This window comes from Microtus oregoni, unplaced genomic scaffold, assembly GCF_018167655.1.
Source record: "Microtus oregoni isolate MIOR12 unplaced genomic scaffold, Mior012 000031F_ref0000149, whole genome shotgun sequence".
Taxonomy (NCBI): Eukaryota; Metazoa; Chordata; class Mammalia; order Rodentia; family Cricetidae; genus Microtus; species Microtus oregoni.
Genome location: NW_024543090.1, coordinates 2,140,649 through 2,161,694, shown reverse-complemented (window position 1 = coordinate 2,161,694; position 21,046 = coordinate 2,140,649). Strand labels below are relative to the sequence as shown.

General features: G+C 47.5%; 1 protein-coding gene across 4 annotated transcripts in view; it reads left to right on the top strand.

The window, feature by feature from the left end:
* Positions 1-21,046, top strand: part of Prr5l (proline rich 5 like) — a 179,232-nt gene that overhangs the window by 122,145 nt on the left and 36,041 nt on the right. For all 4 annotated transcript variants that reach the window (XM_041679263.1, XM_041679265.1, XM_041679264.1 and 1 more), the window contains 3 exons: positions 4,581-4,861; positions 6,046-6,126; positions 19,259-19,307. In XM_041679263.1, coding sequence (XP_041535197.1) covers positions 4,581-4,861; positions 6,046-6,126; positions 19,259-19,307 — 411 coding nt within the window. The remainder of the gene's footprint in view (positions 1-4,580; positions 4,862-6,045; positions 6,127-19,258; positions 19,308-21,046) is intronic.

Sequence of the window (21,046 nt, the reverse complement as noted above, 5' to 3'; positions counted from 1 at the left end):
TCATAATCTTGAAATATTTAGGAAAAAAAAAGACAAAACCAGTCACCTGGGCTGGTATGTTATGGGACCAGGCTTAAAGGTAGAGCCTTTCTTGACTAGCTCTGGATTAGTTATAGCCAGTTCCTGGATGAGTCACTCTGCCTCAGTTTCCTTTTTTTTTTTAAATATTTATTTATTATGTATACAATATTCTGTATGTGTGTATGCCCGCGCACCAGAAGAGGGCACCAGATCTCATTATAGGTGGTTGTGAGCCACCATGTGGTTGCCGGGAATTGAACTCAGTACCTTTGGAAGAGCAGGCAATGCTCTTAACCACTGAGCCATCTCTCCAGCCCCCTCTGCCTCAGTTTCTTAATTAAGGGTGGAATCCTTGCTCTGCCTGCTTCCTGTGGTTGGGCATGATATGTTTATTTGTATGTATGTATGTGTGTATGTATGTATGTTTTTTTGTTTATAGGGAAGAGTCTCTGGTAGCCTAGGCTGGCCTTGAACACCCTTATGCCCTTCTGATCCTGTGCTCCACCTCTGCAATGCTTAGATTACAGACATGTATCATCACGCTGGTTTATGCTACTCGGGCACCCTCTGTCGGAGCTGCATCCCCAGCCTGGGGCTGGGTGAGATTTAGAAGCAAGGGATTTATGAGTTAGGGCGGTGAAGCCTTAGTACCTGAAGCTGTGTGTAAGACACCAATGTCTGAAGAGATCAAGTCCGTTTCTTTGACAGTGTCAGGGGCCTGGTTGGAGGGAATGTGGTTCAGATTCTGGGGAAGACCCAAGCAATGAGAGAAGCATTGGTGTTTTGCCGCTGCTGTGAGGGCTGGGCAATCTTGGTACAATACAAAACAGTATTCCCTTATTGATTTGGTCAGTACTGTGTCAAGCTTGCTCCTTGTCAGGTAAAGCATGTGGGTGCTTCACAAACACTCCCCGTACCCTGAGGATTCACTGTTGGTGTATCCCTTTCCTGGAGAGAAAAATCAAGCTTCAGAGGTCGTGTACCTTGTCCAAGGTCACACAGTAGGCAAGGCTGTCTGTCTGACTGGCAAGCCTGCATCTCCTCATGGGGTCTTTCCTCTTACTCTGTTTCTTTGGTCCCAATCGTGTGTGTGTTTGTGTGTGGCCCATCCAGTTGATTTTGGTAGATTACTTATCTTGGTGACATGAGATTTAGGTTTTGACATGAAGGTTGGTGATGGGTATTTCAAACTCAGTAACTGTAATTCTAGGATCCTGTCTGAATTTAGTAGTGTGGAAAGTGGAGATGGGCTGGGAAGGCAGGCTGACCATGATATGGCAGTGACTTGTGTCCTCAGATAGGTTACTTAACTTCTTTAACTTCAGATGGCATTTCGAGAGGGCTGAATAGTCAGTCACCTTGGTGATTGTGCCCAGTATCCTATCAGGCAGTTTACTCATGCCCCCTTCATCCTTAATTCTACCTTTGTCCTGAGTGGTAAGCTAAGGCTTATACGTTCCGTGTGTGTGTGGATCTCCTCCCGGGCTTCAAGGGCTTCCTACCCTGGCCCACCGGTGGGGCTGCAGAACTTCTCAGGCCTGGCACTGCGGAATGGAAGTTCTAGGCCGTGTTGGCTTCATCCCATGTTGGAGACTTTGGATAAATCTGTTTGCTCATGAGTACCACGTCTGTTGTTTCTAACGGCTGTGCTCCTAGGTCCTGTCTGTCCTGTCACTTCTGACTCATCGTATCTGGGTCAGGACAAGCTGGTGCTTGAAGGGCCAGTGCCTTAGCAGGTGCATACAGGGTGCACCAACCTTTCTTCAGGCCCTTGTGGGCAGAGCTTCCTCCCTTGGTCTCCATGCAACTGCTTGCCTCTGTGACAAGCAGGGGTGGTGGGGACCTGCAGCTGAGAAGGCCGATATTTGGGGACTGAAAACAAACCAGAGGGAAGTTTTTGCTGCGTGTGTCCCTGACTCAGGTGTTTGCACTGCAGTTGTTGTTCTTTGGGCTGAGAGTTACCCTTGTTTATAACAGGGCAGGCTATGCTGCTGAAGCTGGCCCATGTGACTGGGGCTGCCTAGGGTGCTGTGTGGGGTGTTCAGATGGGAGATCTAGGAGCTGTAGCTGAGATATGGAGGGGCAGGAGCCTCCTTAGAGCCTCTGTAGTCTCAGCTTCTAGGAGAAATGCCATGTGCGCGGCCCCTACTTTGTGTCCTGTGCCTTCCTCTGCTTCCCTGAGCTAGTGCCCCAGAGTGGGCGGCAGCTTTACAGGGTGAGTTAATATCCGGTAATTACATAGTGGTTGTACTTCACAGGCCTTTCAGAGCAGGGCCCAGCGATGCATCCTGACAAAGCAGAGGGACCTTTGTTGGCAAGCGAAGACTTGGGCCAGCCAGTGTTTGTATTCTGAGGGATCCATGGTTTCATTTTACCCTCCCCTCATCACTGATGTGCAGAGATCTTTCTAGGTTTTCTGGTATTTGGGAACCTGTTGAAACCCTCTCCAGAACTTAACGGGCTTCTGCAGCATTTATTAATCGATTTTGATAACTGTTGATTTGCTCAGTGTGCAGGGTTCCCAGCTAAAGACTTTAAGAAGATGGCACATGAAACTGCTTCTCTTAAGGAAAGCAGTTACAGAGTTAAAAGTGGGACTAGTCACCCTTCTGAGCCTGTGAATCCAGTGTCAGTAGGCCCATTGCCTACATGAAGCCACCAGCACCTCCATACCTCCTGACAAGTTGAATTGTCATGGTTCTGGCTGTGGTGTCCCTTCCTTGTGCGCCAAATGCTGCAGCCAATGCTGTGGGACTTTCCTTGCCAACCTGCAGACTGCCACTCATGGCTGGTATCTTTCTTTTTTTCCTTCCTTGGTCTTTGGGACTTATCAGAGTTAACTTATCTGAGTTAGGCCAGAAGAAGCAGTAAAAAACAAAACAAAATAAAAACCCAAACAAACAAAACAAACAAAAACACACCCTGAGTGAAATCTACTAAACCTTTCGAGAGAGAAAGCGCCCTTGGCTGTTTCCTGCTGTACTCCAGTCTGCTGAGGTGACTGCAATGGTGGGTCCCGAAGCGCTGAGAGAAGAACATAGAAGGAGCGAGCTATCCCTGCGGCACAGCTCTGCCAGCCTGCTGGGCATCTCAGCCCATCTCGTTTCATCCCTTCCCAGTCCTGTGAGGCTGGTACACTAGCACCTGAGAACACTCACAGTGTCTGAAGTCATTTGACGTGGGAGGGCCTGAGTAAACTTCTGAACCCCAGAACCAAAGCTCATTGCAAAGCCATCGCCTTCCACGGGAGATATAAAGCATCTTCTGTTTTGCTACAAGGAACAAGATTATTTTGTATATGTGGAACTGAACATTGATCCCAAAGAGCTTATGACATGTATACACGTTCTAGTTCTGAGTTACATTCCCAGCCCTCTTTACTTAAGACAAATGTTTACTTATTTTGTGTGTGTGTGTGTGTGTGTGTGTGTGTGTGTGTGTGTGCAGTGCACTTGTGGAAGTCTGAGGACAACCTGTGGAAGTTGGCTCGCTCCTTTTATCATGTGTGTCCTAGGCTAGGGGGTTGAACGCTGGGTTGTCATGCTTGGTGACAGACCTTTACCTCTGATCCATCTTTCTGACACTTTTTATAGTTTCTCTATTTTTATTTTGAGTTGGAGGTCTAATTAAGTTGTCCGGGTTGACGTTAACATGTACTGTAGCCCAGGAATGCTTTTGACTTTGGATTCTTCTGCTTCAGCCGTTTGAGTAGCTAAGATCACAGGTCTGCACCTAGCCCTGCTCAGTGACAAGGTTATATTGACGTGACCTGACAGAATTAGTTGGATTTAGAAATGCAGAGAGCCAAAGGAAGATCATTCTGGTAAAGGAGAACAAGAAATGGCTTAAAAGCCTTGGAAAGTGCCTGGGACAGGGTCGCGGAACAGTTACATGAAAGGGTCCCGTGGCCTTCCTCTTATCATCTTGCAGTATCTCAGCACCTGGAGCTGACAGGCTCAGTGAGTATTTATTGAATGAACAAGTACAAGAGCAATCAGTCATCTTTCCCATGAAGTGAGAACCTCCGGAAGGCAGGCAGGGCCTGGGCCTTAGAGATTTTGGTTGCTTGACTTGTTACAATGGTTATTACACATCAAACAGTAACTGTGTCCTGATGGACTAGATAAACACACCATAGGTAAGGAAAGGAATGGCAAGATGTGCCTGAGAGAGGAAACACCCGTGACCCGAGGAATATTGGACAACACAGTGGCTGATGGGACAGAGGTTGGAAGGTCTTTATTGCCAAGGAAAAGGAGCTTTTACGTTTTTCTTGAGGCGCTCACAAAGGCTGCCTTTCTGTTTGGAGGATTTGGTGTATCTCAGTCATGAAGTGATGTCCCATGCTCTAAGCCTGCCTAGCGCACACGCACACACACACACACACACACACACACACACACGCACACACAGTGAACAAGAGCATCAGTGGTAATAGAGGCTCTTGCTGTGTCTCCTTCATCATTGATTTTAGGATCATTTAGCTAGAGAGTCTCTCCAGCATCCTTTAGTTAGATGTTTCCAGCCAGATTCTCAGGAGAGGTCGCCTCTTGTTTCAGGTGTTGGCTCGGAGTGGAGTTTTAAGAGATCCCAGAAGCAGCGTTGGGAGAAGCCTTTTCCGTGCGTGGCCAGAAACGTCTGGTCCTGAAGACACAGCTCAGTCCTCACCTAGACTTATGACCCGAGGCCTTGCTCCCCTCCTGCCCGTTGAGTTCCACAAGATGGGCTCCTTCCGCCGTCCCAGACCACGATTTATGAGCTCCCCCGTGCTCAGTGAGCTGCCCCGCTTCCAGGCTGCCCAGCAGGCTCTGCAGCTGAGTTCCAACTCTGCCTGGAACAGGTAAGGGTCCAGGACCACGAGGGAGAGGTCTGGGATGATCTGGGGATGGGTTGAACATCTGCTGTCTTGAGAGCCTTGCTCATGAAGTCTGATCCTAGTGTTGATGATGACTGGGGCAAGTGCCCCTTGTTTTCATAGCGTAAGTAGCTTACTGTGAGTTCTAACCTATCAGGATCCGTTTGGCCAGCTTGGGATCATTGAGTTAGAATTTACAGTTACTGTTCATGCCCCTTAACACCCTTCACCGCATGAGGATTTAAGGGCAGAGTCTTTCAAATGACCTCATATCTCCTATTTAGGAAGCTTAGGCATGATTCTGTGCAAAGCTCGGTGGGTGGCACATGCCACAGTCTCTTTCACCTGAGCCGCTAGTGCTTGGGGCAGGAGATGCAGCTTTGGAAGGTGTCCGGCAGAGCTTGTGAGCCAAGCCCTGACCAGATCAGCACACCAGCACTGCCTCGTAAGTCTGCGGGCTACTGGTTTCCAGATCTGGGGTGGCCTCCAGATAAATGAAAGCATCACTGAATTCTCTGTGTTCTTTCTAAGTGGCTGGTGCCTCTCAGTGGGGCTGTCTGGAATATTCTGGCATTCCGAGGGTCATTGACTCCTGTAAAATTCCTCAGCACAGACAATATTCTAACTAGCTCTTCTGCTGAGACTTCGGACCCAGGTCCCTGGAGTTGAGTGGACTTGAGCCCTTAGAGCCTAACTCTATGCCTGTCTACTTCCCTCACTGGCGTGAAATACAAAGACAAGGAAGGCCCATGGAAAATTTTGTTATTAAGGCAAACGGTTGCAGTTTCTATCTGAGAAGATGGTGACTTCCCAGTTGTAAGATCAGACAGGGTCAGCCCCTGCTGGCAATGAACGCTTTCTGGATGCTTGCAGGCCCCAGTAGTGGCAATTCTCAGAGAGCTGGTCCACTGTCTGCCTCTATGTGACCAGGGGGAAGAAGCCCTCTGTGACCTGCAAGATGCCTGGAACTGCGTTTGAATTTGTTTGCCTTGGTCTCCTTAGTACTTCTAGGACAGGTAACCTATAGTACTTATAGGAAAGGGACAGAAGATGCAGCTGCGAGTATCCCCTAGGGCTTCCCAGCTCTTCATGACCTCTCTTGTGATCTGTTTGAAAAAATGGCTCCTGAAGGCAGATCACCTAACTGGAATGTTTTTCTCTCTTTGCAGTGTACAGACAGCTGTTATCAACGTTTTCAAAGGGGGCGGTTTGCAGAGCAATGAACTGTATGCACTGAATGAGAACATCAGGTACTTGACTGGCCAAAACCAGTGCTGTTTTCCCATTAGGAGGCTTAGGGTCCCCCTACCCCGCCTCCCACTCCCATTGTCTTACTTAGCCCTTGCTTGCTGGAAAACTGTTCTTGTGTCTGTTGTGTTGAGACCTTTGCCATCTAGACTTCTCATTCAGGTACAATGCCCATGCTCACGTGTATTATGCACTTTGTGCTGGGGATACAGATTGATAGATAGGAGCTGATACTAATTCTGTAAACATTTATTGGGAACTATATTAGACAATATGACTTAGTGTTTGGAGCCAGGATACTTGAGATTTATTTCTGTTAATAAAGGACTTAGTAACAAATATTAGAGTACCTCCTTGATGGCCAGGTGCTGGAGCAGACATATGTGGACCCTGCTTTCCTGGTTTTTGTTGTTGCTTTGTTTTGAGACAGAGTATCAGGTAGCCTATAGGCTGGAGAGATGGCTCAGCAGTTAAGAGCACTGCCTGTTATCCAAAGGTCCTGAGTTCAGTTCCCAGCAACCACATGGTGGCTCACAACTATCTGTAATGAGATCTGGTGCCCTCTTGAGGAAGAGACCCGGTCAGTCATTTTCATCAACTTAGACCATGAAACCCAATATGGACAAGCTCAACAGAACCACCATATGCGGGCTGCCCATGCATGCTTCAGCATTGCCAGGGCATAAATTTCATTTTTCCCCCATCAGATAGCTTGCAGTGGCCTTGAACTAACTATATAACTGATGATGAACTTGAACTCCTGATTCTCCTGTCTCCATCTGAGTGCTGGGTTTACAAGTATGTGCTACGATCTTTGGTTTATTTCATTTTTATTTTGTTTTTTCAAGACAGTGTTTCTCTTTGTAACAGCCACGGCTGTTCTAGCTCTGTAGACCAGGCTGGCCTCGAACTCACAGAGATCCACCTGTCTTTGCCCCCTGAGTGCTGGGATTGAAGGCGTGCACCACCACCACCCAGCCCATCCATGGTTTATAAGATGCTGGGAAAAAAAAGAAAAGATGCTGGGGATGGAGCCCAGGGCCTCTTGCTTAGTGGGCAAGCATTCTGTCAACTGAGCCACATCCCCAGCTCACTCTCCTGGGATGTACAGTCTGATGGGAGATGATCACTAGTCAACCAGTCTTGAGCTGTATGATGACATAATTGATATGAAGAAAGCATGTTAACATGACTTGGTCTTGCCAAGAGTCCAGGGACAATGGAGGTGATGCTTATGCTGTGATGTGAGGGTCTACAGGAGTTCATTAGGGGGAAGAAGGCTCCAGCGGGAGGAATCAGCAGGTGCACAGGCCCTGTGCATGCGGATAAGAAAGCCTACGTACATAGGGTACTGGATGGACCGTGGCACAGCTGGATTTGTGTCCTGGAATGAGAAAGGTTCAGAACAGGGCTCAGAGCCCCAGGCTCAGCAAGGGCTGGGAAGTTGAGTTAGCTAGCCTTTTAATTCCTCTCTGAGAATGTTAAAGGCAGAACATCTAGGGTAAGGATCCAGGCCTTTAATGGGCCAACAACAAACAAGGCCATTGTTCAAGTCCTGTTTACCTTGAATCAGGGTCTGTGTTAAGGTCAGCTGGGTCTGTTTTCATTCAAGCACATAAGCAAACTGTTGTGGTACATTTCTATCTATGTACTTGAATTTCATGTCACAGTTACATAAATGTGGAAAGAGACGGAAGAGACCATCTAGCCCAAGGCCTCATTTTACAGGGAAGGAAAGTGAGGTCCCAAGAAGATAATGGTCTTAGGGGCAGAGCTAGGTCACCAGCCAGACTTATAAAAAAGAGGACAGCTTACTCCAAAAACCTTGAGTTCCTACCCCCATTCCTCAACCCCTAGTGGAAATATAAATAAATAATTCAGTAGCTCAGGAATGTGCTAATTGTTTCTCCCTTCAGGAGACAGATCCGGACATTGTACTTAAAAAATATTGAGGGCAGCTAGGAAGGTGGGAACAAGCCCGTGATGTTACCTGCCCCCACAACCCAGGGAAGCAAAGCAGCCACCGGGTGCCAAGGAACCTTCTGAATGGCAAGGCCAGCTGGGAACTATGCATGCAAAGATGCTCCCAGAAAACCCAAAATTTAAATTTTTTTATGTAGAATTTTTTTTCTTTTAAAAACTTATTTCTGTGTAGCTCTGGTTTTCCTAGAACTCAACTATGTAGACCAAACTGGCCTCAAATCCACAAAGATCTGCCTGCCTTTGACTCCTGAGTATAGAATTAAAGGCATGAGCCGCCACACCCAGCTCTTTTACGACTTTAAGCTTTATTATGTTTTGAAATTATCTTTTATAAATTGGTGTATCTGACTTTCTGGTCTTTCAAAAAAGGTTTGTTTTTAAAAGTGTGTATTTCTCCAAGCTTTGGTGCAGACCTAACAAAACACTGTGGTCCCAATGTGGCGAACATGCTACCCGTAACTATGAAGGTAGTGTATATGCAGTGTATATGATGTTCCTGTTGAGGAAGTGTGTTGTGTCCTAGACAACTTGAGGCACCTTCTGTGTGCACACAGCCATATCTTCCTTGTGTAATTTATAGACAAGAAAACCGTGAGTGAGAGAAACCTTGTGACTGGACCATAGTGGCACAACTCTAAATATAGGTCCAGATTTGATCTCCTGCCTGAACGCCTGCATCTGAAGTCCACACTGGACTGCTCGGGTTGCTGCTAACAAGTGACCAGACAGAGTAGCTTAAACAACAGAAACCTGTTCCTTTATGTTCTGGAGCCCAGAAGCCCAAAGTCAAGGTGCTAAGCAGCTCAGTTCTGGTGGTAGGAGTTCTGCATCACCTCACCGTCAGCGCACATGGCCTCTTGCTGTGTTCAAGGGTGGAAAGCCAGCTTTCTGGTGTCTCTTAGAAGGACGCCAGTCTGCCTTGAGGATTGTACCCCCTAAAACCCGCTATAGCTGAGCATCTCCCAAGGGCCTCACCGTCTCATCATGTGGAGGGTCAGGCCTTAGATATAGGAATTGGGGGGGCAGGGTGCACAGTTCAGCACACAGTGGCACCTCACTCAGTACCGTAGTGTGGTGTCCAAGAGCAGTTTCTTACTGGGAAGTCGGTTGAACTGATGTCCATGGCTTTTTTCTGCTTTAGTTTCTTTCACAGGGCCTTGAGTTCATCATATATATATGATGATTCTACCCTATGTCCCCAAGAAACATTGACCATCCAGATATTCCTGACAGTTTAGGGGTGCCACCAAAGGTTCTCTGTCTTCGGTCTGGTGGGAACTACAGTGGTTGGTGGGATTTGAACCTAGAGTAAGCTGTAGCTCTTAGAATGCAGAGCTTGGGCTCTGTTTGCATCTGGAGCTCTGCTCTTTGGCTTCTCTAATCTAGTGATGGCGTGGAGACAGGCATCCCTAACACAGGCACAGAGTCGGCCTGGGAATGTGGAACATGTCCCAGGCAGATGTGTGACATGGTGTCTTAGCGATTGTTCTATTGGTGTAAACAGATATCACCAAGGCAACACTTATAAAGGAAAACATGTAATTGGGGCCTGCTTACAGTTTCTGAGGGTTAGTCTATGATCATCATGACAGGAAGCAGACAGGCGTGGTGCTGGGGGAGTAGCTGATAACTATACACTCTGATCTACAAGCAGCAGGCAGAGAGACACTGGGCCTGGCAAGGGGTTTTGAAATCTCAACTCAAAGCCCACCTTCAGTCACACACCTCCAACAAGGCCACACCTCCTTATCCTTCTAAGCAGTTCTACTAACTGGGGACCAAGCATCCAAACATATGAACCTATGGGGATTATTTTCATTCAGACCACCATACCTGGACCTCTCAACTTGCATAAAGCAAGCCACCCAATATATTCCCATATTTGCAAGTATCTGTAGACACAGCTGCTCCACCGATCTCAGCACTTAAGCGAATGTGCCGCTCTCTGCACGTGGCCACAGACACAGAGCATTGAATTTCCTTTGTCTCCTCCTAAGCTCTGTTTGCAGGATAGACCTACACTTTTTTCAGTCTGGAGGGCATCACGGTGGCAACAGGGGTAACAGGAATGTTGGAAAGAGGATGTGGTAGGAGGGAAGGCTGAGTGGTCCCCAGCCTCATTCTTAAGTTAACCTCACCAGTCCTACTACGTGACCTATGTGTTCTAGACTTGATAGAAGGCTTTAATGTAAGAAAGCCAGCCACCGTTGATTCGGAGCCTATGGAATCCAGACTAGTTAAGCCCTATGTGCTTGGGGAAGTTGCTTAATTTTTCTCTGTTTGTTTCTCATTTCATAAACTGTGGGTGATAGTAGACCAACCTCACAGCAGTTGGGGGACTGTGGTCTTGCTTAAGGGGTCTTAGGACAAAATCTGGTACAGGAAAGGTTTCGTGAGTGCTGGGCATACTCTGCTGTTATGGTCCGTGCTTGGGGACAATGCGTGTTAAACACCACGAAGGATCCCACAGGGTAGGGTGGCGAGTCATCCTAGGGACAGAGCGAGCATGACATTTCCCCAGTGTTTTGGATGAGGCGAGCTCACTCTGAACTTGTGCTTGGAACTGAAGTTTGGGTGAGGCTGAGTTCTTACAAGGACAGACAGCTATTTCGTCTTTTTGTGGAGACCAAGTCTAAGAGGAAATGACTCTCTCAGTTCTCCATTCTATTCAGCCAAGCAGTAGTGAGCCTTTTGATGCTCACCCAAGTCTAGTGTCCAAAGCTGAATCCTCTCCCTTGGGTCTCTGATCCCAGCCAGGCTTGGCCGCCTTCCTTTTCCCCCTCCGCTTTTCCTTCCTCCCCCATTTCTCCTCTCTCCCTCAACCTCTCTCTCTTTCTCGTGTGTGTGTGTGTGTGTGTGTGTGTGTATACTCGAGGAGTGGGCAGAGGTTGATATCAGGTGTCTTTCTGGCCTCTTTGGGCACCTGCACACTTTTGGTTCACACAAACACAAACACACACACACACACACAGAGAGAGAGAGAGAGAGAGAGAGAGAGAGACAGAGAGAGATAGAGAGGAGAGAGAGGTAGGTTAGGGTTTTAATCTTTGGGGGAGGGGGTTGAGACAGGTTTTCTCTGTAGCTTTGGAGCCTTTTCTGGAACTCTCTCTACGACCAGGCTGGCCTCGAACTCACAGAGATCCACCTGTCTCTGTCTCTTGAGTGCTGGGATTAAAGGTGTGCATACTGCCCGGCATTAACTTTGTGTTCTGAGACACTGAGCCTGGGGTATCTCTATTGACTGAGCTGACTGACCAATGAGATCTAGGAAACGAATGCTAGCATTCCAGACCCACACCACATGCTCAGACCGTGTGGGTCTGATACAAGGCAGGTCCTCATGCTTGTCATGGGATTTTGCTGACAGCCTCACAGGGCCCTCTTTCTCACAATGTAGTTGAGATGCGCCTGGGAGAAGTGGATGCTTGCAAGTGGGAGCCAGCTTGCAAGATGGCCAAAGGCAGGCGTCTGTATAACTATACCTTATAATTGGCCCTTTCTTTTAAGACACGTCATTGTAAACATCATCTTTGTAGATAGTTTGCTTGTACAGGTAAGAACTTGGGTCCAAGTGTGACTAAGTTCTAAAACACAATATTGAGTTTATAGACAAGTGTTTCCAGACCTTAGGAGGAAGTCCATCCAAAACAGATTGGCCAGTTTTCCCCAAATAAAGTCCAAGCACCTGTTTTTGTCAATATGAAAACCATAAACCAGAATATTTTCTATTTGCAACTGCATTAGGAAGCAGACTGTGGTTCGACATCCTCAGAGACAAGGGGATGAACTTTCTGAATAGACTGATGTGGACCAGATTCCCAGTCATCACCGTGCATAGTTCAACTAGCACGCCTTCCTGACTGAATTCTCCGGAGCTTGGATGTGGTATTTAACACTCCCGCCTTACCCCTGGCTGGAGGTCTGGGTTTAAGGAATCTTCTAGAAGCGGGGGTGGCCGATTCCTGACGTGGATTACAATCCTTTCTCAGCAAACACCTTTTTCGGCTCTTCCCTGGCCAGCGAGAACAGTGAGAAAACCCAGACCGACGTTCACTGGCTCTTGTGAGAACCTGGGCTGGGCTTGTAGATGGTGTTGCCGTCCACTCACTGAACGTTTGTGGTGGGCTCTGCCAGGTCCCTGACACGTTCTGGGGCAGCTGTAGAGGCAGGTGACACAGAGTTTGCAGCAGAGAGGAGCTGGACAGGGAGACGTCGTCTGACAGTTGAAGCGGGGTGGTAGCAGATCATTAGACTGCGGACAGGGTTGATTCCTAAGCTGAAATCTGAGGGTTGAGCAGGTAGCCATCGGGTCCACAGGGCAGCTGAAGATGGAACCGTCTTTCCACCACTCGTGTTGTGTTCTCAGCTCCCAGGGAGGATGTTTTCTCTGCAGAAATACTCAGAGGTGATTCTTTTAGAAGTCGGAGATGAGTTGTCTGTAGCTGGCCCGAGGTAGGAAATGGACATTTTCCTTCTCTCTCCAATCACATCGCTTCTGTTGTTGAGGAGGAAGGTGGCATAAAGGGAACCCGAGATTTTTAAGGAGAGGAGGCTCCAACTGTTTGATTTCTGGCAGGTCTGGGGCGAGACTTCCACCGGAGGAGTGAGTGGGCTGCTCGAATCCTGTACGGAAATCCACCATCAAGGTTCCCATCTCTCTGAGTCTGCTGACTGGTGTGGGAACCACAGCTGGGAAAAGCTTGGCAGACGGATGAGAAGAGGGGGAGCCTACATCTCACCCAAGGGTAGCTGATGGCTCCAACACCAGTGTGAGGCACCATTCCCCGAAGCAGATGGCAGCAGCAGGTGCCCGCTGAGCCCTATGTGCCAGGCCCTTCCACGGCTGTACAAGTGTCATGCCTGGAAGATGGGTGTTGACTCCCTGTCAAAGTGATGAGAAAGTATGACTGCACAGAGTGGTCCAGCTCACTGAGGTCATCTCTGCAGAGAGGGTTGGGATTTAAACGCAGCCTGCCATGGTGTCAGAAGATTCTGGTGTCCCCTAGCACTGGCACAGACTCCTTTAGGCCCGATGCCCCTGGGTGCGGCTTCACAAGTAGATCTGGAAGTAAGCGGGGGTGCTGGGCATGGTGTCTTTAAAAAGAACTAAGATAAGACCTGTCTTTTCTTTCTTTTTGAGACAGGTTTCATCATGTAGCCCCAGCTAGCCTAGAACTCATGTTGTAGACCAGACTGGCCTCAGACTGTCAGAGATCCACCTGGCTGTGCCTCCCTTGCCCTGGATTAATGACACGTGTACCACCAGGCTGGACTCTGGAGGGTTGCTTGCCTTTTGAGCTCTTTGGCTCTGCCTCCTCTTGAGTTGGCACCTTGCACTGAAGTTGAGAAACAAATGTTGGGGGACAGGAAAGTCCTTAGCAAGAAGTGGCAGCTGGAAGCCAATGCAGCTGGCTCATGTGTTGGTCAGAATATTGTTTAGAAATCTGCCCTTCTTCCCTAAAATTCAAGGCTTCTAGATTTTCTGCCAAGTTCCAATCTGGCCATGTTAGACCCACAGCCTGGCTTGGTGTCAGTCATGGGATCTGAGACTTGCCTGCTTGTTTGAGAGGAATTTTCCTCAGCCCTCCCCGGCTTGCCTTCTTCCTCTGTAGACAGGGTGTACTGTCTCCATTTGATTTCTCTGAGCGTTAGTCCTTTCTGGGCAGAGGAAGGCAACCTCAGAGACTCCCACTTGGGTAGCTGTTGGAGTTTCAAGTGTGTGCAAGCTGGCCCACACAGCTTGTACCTCATAATAGGAATTTATTGTGCCCATTGTTAGGTGAATCTTTTTTCCCTCATTGTTCCCACTGATACCCACTGGGGTACAAACAGAGATATGTGGAACTGGTAGTACTGTGCCCCCCACTAACTCCAGTGCATCCTAGTGGAATAGCACAAAGGACTTTGAAAGATGAACTTTCGTATGCTACCACTTAAACAATTGCGCCTCCAAACAAGTCCTGTTGTAAGGTGGGAGTCTTCAGAGTCAAGCGGTCAGGTTGGATGAACATAGCTATGACATCTGGTTTGGAGCCCTGCCTGGAAGGCCTTGCTGTTCTTGGATTTTGAAGCAGTTGAGGTGGGTCCCACAAAAGGGGCCTGGGGAGAACTTGGGGTGGCCAAATATTTAACAACCAGTATTACTCTCTTGACCTATCCCACCTAAATGGTGGCACCTGCCCAAAGTGGCCTCCCTTTCTCTACTGTTGACCTGGGAAGACAAATTAAGCAGACTGAGAAGCAGAGGGACTTGGCTGGCCTATACATGCAGGAGGGGGGTGGTGGCTGATTCAGAGGGCTCTTCAGAGTCCCTTCTGCCCAGTGCCTCTGTGGCTGGAACCCGGCTTTGGAGCGGCTAGCTTTACCTCCGAGCCAGCCTTAGTGGGGACTGCTGACAGCATGGTGTGAGATTGAAATCAAGGTCTGTGTAATCATAGGAAGTCCTGTGAGCTGGGGTGGCGGCTCAACTGGGCAGCCTGCGCAGGGATGGGGGTGTGACACGGTGTAGCCCAGTAAATTGTTCCCCTTTCCCCTGTTGTGGCTCCTTTTGGCTTCTAACTGAACTTCACGCTATTTCTGCTTTCACTGGGCTCACATGTCCCACATAACCGTTTCCTTCCCGGTGCTCAGCTGCTTGCGGTGGAGGGACTGTGAGCGGAACTCTGTTGTCAAATGAAGCCAGGGGTGTGGGAATGCTCATGTGGGCGTGGCCTGGACCCGAAGGCCCTTTCACATCGGCTTCCAGCCACAGCTCCCCTTTCCTACCTGATTTCTACCCCTTAGCCTCTTGAGTGCTATGCTCACGGATAGAAGAGCCTCCCAAGCTATTCCACTCACCGGTTTCCCGGGGCCTTAATGTGAGGTTGGGCAAGGCTTCCTGCTGTTCTAGGCAGGAGTCAAGAAGTAGGGTGGGATTGTAGAGCTGTAGGCTCCAGAGTCTGATAGACCTGGTAGAATCCTTGGGACTATCGCTTGCCAAGCCAGGAGTTCATCCACAAAATCTTCTCAAGGATGCACTCGCTTGCCCATTGCTGCCATCCTGCCCTGAGGTGATCTCTCCACCCACACATTCTCTGAGGACTGGGAGGAGGAAAGTTGGGCTTGTTTGCTTGCTTACCACTGTCAGTAGCAGGGAAGCAGACCCAGGCAGCTGCTTCCAGATTTAATGAGCTGCTGTCTCCGAGGTCAGCTTCTGGGTTACAAGCTGGTCCTTATCTGCTCCTCTGCAGATGCTGCCTGGGCTAAAGTACAGAAATACAAATGTCATGCGCACCAGGGCTTGATACACATGAATAGTAAATTGACTTAGAATAAGAGACACCATAATAGGGACAGTTTGTTCTTATTCCTTATTATTTTAATTTGTTCCAGCAAATAATTGCATTTCTGTTGACAAAGAAGGAACCTTGGGAAAAACTGGGGAAAATAGATGGAACCTATGTCTAGGTACTGGGGTACTGGGAGTCTCCTCTGTCTATGCCTCATGTGTGAACTAGATAAACCTGGTGAGCCAGGGTATGGTGAAGCTGTAGGAGGTTATCCTGCTGTGATGTGGACTGGTGTCTCTCATACCTTGATTGTGTGTGTGTATCTAGGTACATGTGTGTAATGTCTCTGTGTGTGTATAAATGTGTGTGTACCTCAGTGTATATGTGTATGTGTTTGTGTGTACCTCTGTGTATGTATGTATGTATGTGTATATGTGTCTGTTTCGGTGTTTATATATGTAATGTGCATGTGTGAGAACCCAAGGCAATCTTTTTTTTTGTTTGTTTTTTGCTTTTCAAAACAAGATTTCTCTGTGTAACAGTCCTGACTATCCTGGTTGTCCTGGAACTTACTTCGCAGACGAGGCTAGCCTCGAACTCAAAGATCTGCCTGCCTCTGCCTCCCAAGTGCCGGGATTAAAGGCGTGCACCACCATCGCTGGGTTTGGGTATCATTTCTTAGGAGCCGTCCATTTTGTTTCTTAGGACCAGCCTCACCAGTTCTAGCTGTCTGGCCAGCGAGCCCCAGCGGTAGTGTTTGTCCCCACTTCCTTAGTCTGGGGTTATGAGTGCACACTACCATGCCTGTTTTGTTTTGTTTTAAGCTTGGGTTCTAGGATTCCAACTCAGGCCCCCAGAACAATCTTTAAAGAAATCTCAGCTTTTGAATGAGGGTGTGGTCAGTGAGGAGAGGACCCTTGTGTGTTCTGTTTCCTTTCCATTTTTTTGCCCGGCATTGTATCTAATACCTAACAGGCTTCTAGTAAAGTATTATAGATCAAAGAAATAGTTAGCCGACTTCCTATTCTCTCTGTCAGTTGTTCTTTTCTGTTTTAGTGGGGAAGGGGTGCAGAGTGTGCCATAAGAGGGACAACGTCTAGATTGCCCTGGAGATGGCAGTGTTCAGTGTGTTAGGATCAGAGTCTGGGCCCTGGCTGCCCTAACACGCTAGACCTGTCATCAACAGCGAACTGGAAAAGCAAGTGATGCTGAGAAGCAGAGAAAGGAGATTAATTCAGTGGTCATGTTGAAAAGGAAGCAAAGAAAAGCAGGGCATAGTGGTACACAACGTTAATCCCAGCACTCAGGAGGCAGAGGCAGGGGGATCTTGAGCTCGAGGCCAGCCTAATCTACAAATTAAGTTCTAGGATAGCCAGGTGCTGTGGGATAATGCTCTTGTATATTGTTAATATTTGACACTTGCATTGGTTTACTAAAATGCTAATTGACCAGTAGCCAGGCAGAAAGTATAGGTAGGTCTACCAGTCTAGGAGAATTCTGGGAAGAGAAAAGGTTCGGTGATAAAGTCTTGCTGTATAAGCAGACAGACCTGAGTTTGGTCCCAGTGGGCTTGTGAATGCTGGGCATGGTGTTCATTTGTAATCACAGTACTGGGAAGGCAGAGCCAGGAGGATCCCGAGGCTTCTGGTCAGCTAGCTAGCCTAGTTGAATCATTGAGCCATGGGTCCCAATGAGAGAGAAAGAATTTATCTCAAAAAACAAGATGGATGGCTTCTGAGGAACACCTGAGGTTGATCTCTGGTCTCCATGTGCATAAGAAACCCACATGAACATGTGCTGATGCACACACACACACACACACACACACACACACACACACTCTTATAAAAAGGGTACAAGGTGGAAAATCTTTATTGTAACCCAAAAGCCTAATTTCTTCTTTTCAGAGGCAGGTGTGACTATAACAGCATTTCACTGACTAGTCTTTGAGAATATCGTTCTGAGTGTATAGGAATATACTCAGAAATAAATATATCTATAGCTGATAGCACTAGACTCTTGTACTTTTCCACAAACATGTCTTCTTCACCCATACTCTTGAGACTTACTGATGGCTGCAGAGACCGTCAGGAGACATTTTCGCTCTCGATTGGAAGCGGACCCCATGCTTCATTCTTCTCCGACGCTTCCATGCATGTAGTGTCAGCCACTCAGTTCTGTTTTCCCTCCCGTGTGTGCTCGCCCAATGGCTTTTTAAAGCAAGATGAATTCCTTTCTACTTTATGTGTATGAGTGTTTGTCTGTATGTTTATATGTGCATCACATGTGTGCCTGGTACCCATGGAGATCAGAGGAGGGCATAGGATCCTTTAGAACTGAAGTTACAGTTGGTTATATATGTATAGTAGAATCTGGGAGACTTTGTTCTGTGGCCCGGTGGCCTAGGCAGGGCTTTGGTCCACCTTTTGCTCTGCTCTTAGACAAAGAATACCCTTCTCTGAGCCTCACCTGCAGCATCTATAAGAAAGGGGTACAGAATAGCAGACTCACGAGCCTCCACGTGGGTGCTGGAACAGAACCTGGGTCGTCTACAGTGAAGCCATCTCTTTAGTCCCGGCCCAGGAACTTTTGATAAGTTTCCATCTCTCGTTAGACTTGCCCACATCCCGAGAACCCCTGGGCTGTATTGCTGGAGTGACTCTTAGGTTGCCTGCCATTAAGTTGAATCTCAAGATGCTTTGTCTTCTCTCGAATGTGTTTTCTGCTCTGGGGAAAGGGTGCTATCCTCCATGTGTTTCAGCTTCCCAAGCTTTTGTGAAAATTTCAAACATGAGTGTTTCTCTCTTGTTCTGTCCCCAAATTCTTGTCCAGGTTTTATGCACATAATGACATATTGCCGTAACCGCCTGTTTGTCCTTTAGTGACATGTGTGAGCATGTTTCGAGGGAAGTTAATACCTAGCAAGATTGTCAGAAATTTGAGTATTTGTGGCTTAATAACCATAGCAAATGGGAGGGGCAATGAGAACACTGGAGTCAGGGAGACTTTGTTCCCTAGAGAACTTATTGGGTTCTGGGAGCCAGTTTTTCTTGTTTTTAGCTTTTTCTCCTCTTGTCTGGCTCAAATTCAAGATGGATCGGTAGGGATGGGCCCATTATTTGTGAAAGGGGAAGAAACCTGGTGCTCAAATCTCTACTCATTTATATTTTTGAACTTAAGATGCTTTGACATCATCTTGTAAATTTGCTACCATGCTGTCTCTGTCCACATCCTCCACCCAAGAGTAGAAACTATGAGAGCAGAGACCTTGTGTGTCTTCTTCACCTTGGTGGTCTCACTGCTAGTACAATATGTGGGAACATACAGGGCAGCTCAGTAAATGTGTTGCCTAGGTAACCAGAAACCCAATTCTCCTCACTGTGGTCCGTTTTGCAGATTGCCTCAGTACATTCAAGATGAATAGTGAGACCACCCCATCATATCCTCAAGGAGAATTTCAAGTCTGGGCATCCCTGATGGAATTAAAGGAGAGGAGAGGTGGAGTTATAGGAAACAATGTTCAGCCTGCAGAAGCTCTAGCTTCGAACCTAGGCTGTTGGATTAATGTGTAGGATGGGGGTGGGCATGGTTTCTCTATCTACAGTAGTTGTAACTATACCGTCCTGCACACACTTTCCATCTTTGGATGGGGGAAGTGTGTTTTAGACTACACAGTGTCTGTAAATGTTATTATTACTGCAGTGGCTCTGGAGGTGGAGCGCTACCAGGACCCAGGAAAGCATCCTCCCTCCTCAGGCCTAGATTCCACCCCTATGGGGCTAGCAAGCACATTGTCATCAGTGATGAGCCTCTTGTCATCCTTCAGGAGCTGTAAGCACACAGACGGCTGCCTGACTGTGGCTCTGTGTTTCTCTCTCCCCAGGCGGCTGCTGAAGAGTGAACTTGGATCATTCATTTCAGACTATTTCCAGGTAAGCTCGGGGGCCCCAGCACCCATCCTCCTTGCAGTTAGTTGCCATACCAACAAGGGCATCCTTTAATGTCTACAGTTTTTTTTTATATTTATTTATTATGTATACAATATTCCGTTTGCGTGTATGTCTCCAGGCCAGAAGAGGGCACCAGACCTCATTACAGATGGTTGTGAGCCATCATGTGGTTGCTGGGAATTGAACTCAGGACCTTTGGAAGAGCAGGCAATGCTCTTAACCACTGAGCCATCTCTCCAGCCCCTTTAATGTCTACAGTTATATGTGGCTATAGGAGGATACTGGGCCAGCTTGCTCACTGATGTTAGTGGAGATCGGGTCTCTTGCATTCAGTCTCGGGATTTTATTTATATTGTCAGAGATTGCTGCTCATTTGGGTTCTGTCTGTCCTTACCATATGAGGAACTGTGCCTCAGAGGCTTTGCAAGTGTGTTTAACTCACAGAAGAATACACAGCCAGTTTGTCTTGATTAACTCAAAGAAGAATACAGAGCACTTCTATGTGGGAAAAAAAAAGTTTCCAGAACAAAAAGAAGTGAGAAGAGTGTTGTTGGTCTTGTGTTTGTCCAAACATCTGCATGGCCTGCTTGGTAGAAAGCAATTCTTTTTCCTGTCTGCCTCTTTTTTTGTGGGCCGTGTATTGCATGTCAGGTAGTCTCAGGACAGCCACACTGTTCAGCCCAGGGACACAGGAGGGAGCAGACAGAATCAGCTCACTGCTACTGAAGACATGGTTTTCACCCAGAGGCCCCTGACTCCCTCCCTGCCCTCAGCCCTTCCTGTCCTATGTGCGGTATTTATTTGGATTAGGTATATGTGCCCCTTAGACAGGTTATTGCTTGTCACTAAGCCTCCTAGTCCATTGAAGGCAGGATTGGATTCAGTAGTCTCTACTTTTCACTCTTTTGCTTAGTGGGGGCGTGGCAAGCTGTTTTATGCCTGTCTCTCAGTTTCCTCGTTTGTAAAATGAGAACCTCAGTTGACCTCATTTAGTGGTTTGCATGAAATAATAGCAGCGGAGAACTCAATGCCAGCTATAGCAGGCAACATAGCGTGGTAGTCAAGATCATGGCTCACTGAGGCGGGCTACCCAGGTTCAGGGCTCAGCACAGCCGTTCACTGATTATTATGGGTGAGTTGTTGTGTCTCTGTTTCAGTTTCCTTCTCTGCAAAGCCAGGACGTAACCTTTAGGACATACCCTTATAGTGGTACTGTAGGGTTAAATAAATTGCTTGTTAATTAAAATGAATTAATAATTTTTACTGGCCAGCACAAGATAATAGTGTTTGTTAAATTTATGCTGGTCCTTATTTACATTCCTGAAGTGCCAGCCATCCGTTTGAACGGGAAAGGAATGTGAATACCTCGGTGGCACTTTGTTTTGTATTATTTCGTGTCCAAGTAGAGCACAATTTTAAAACTGAAGAGAATTTTGTTGCTAAAAACCCTGAAGTCATTTTCTTTTTCTACTCAAGTATTAAGAAATGTCAAACTCTTTCGTCCACTTTTAAAAAATGACAGGTGTCAATCATCTTTACACCAGTGCGTTACACATGTGCATGTGTGTGCACACTGTACACACACACATGCAGGAAACACTAACTCTAAGCCTCGACAGACCAAGATCTGGTGGAAACCTGGAGTTCACTCAGATCTTCCTCAGAATCTGTTATTGGCGTGGGGGTGGGGGGATCCTGAGGGCTCAGACTGTGACAAGAAT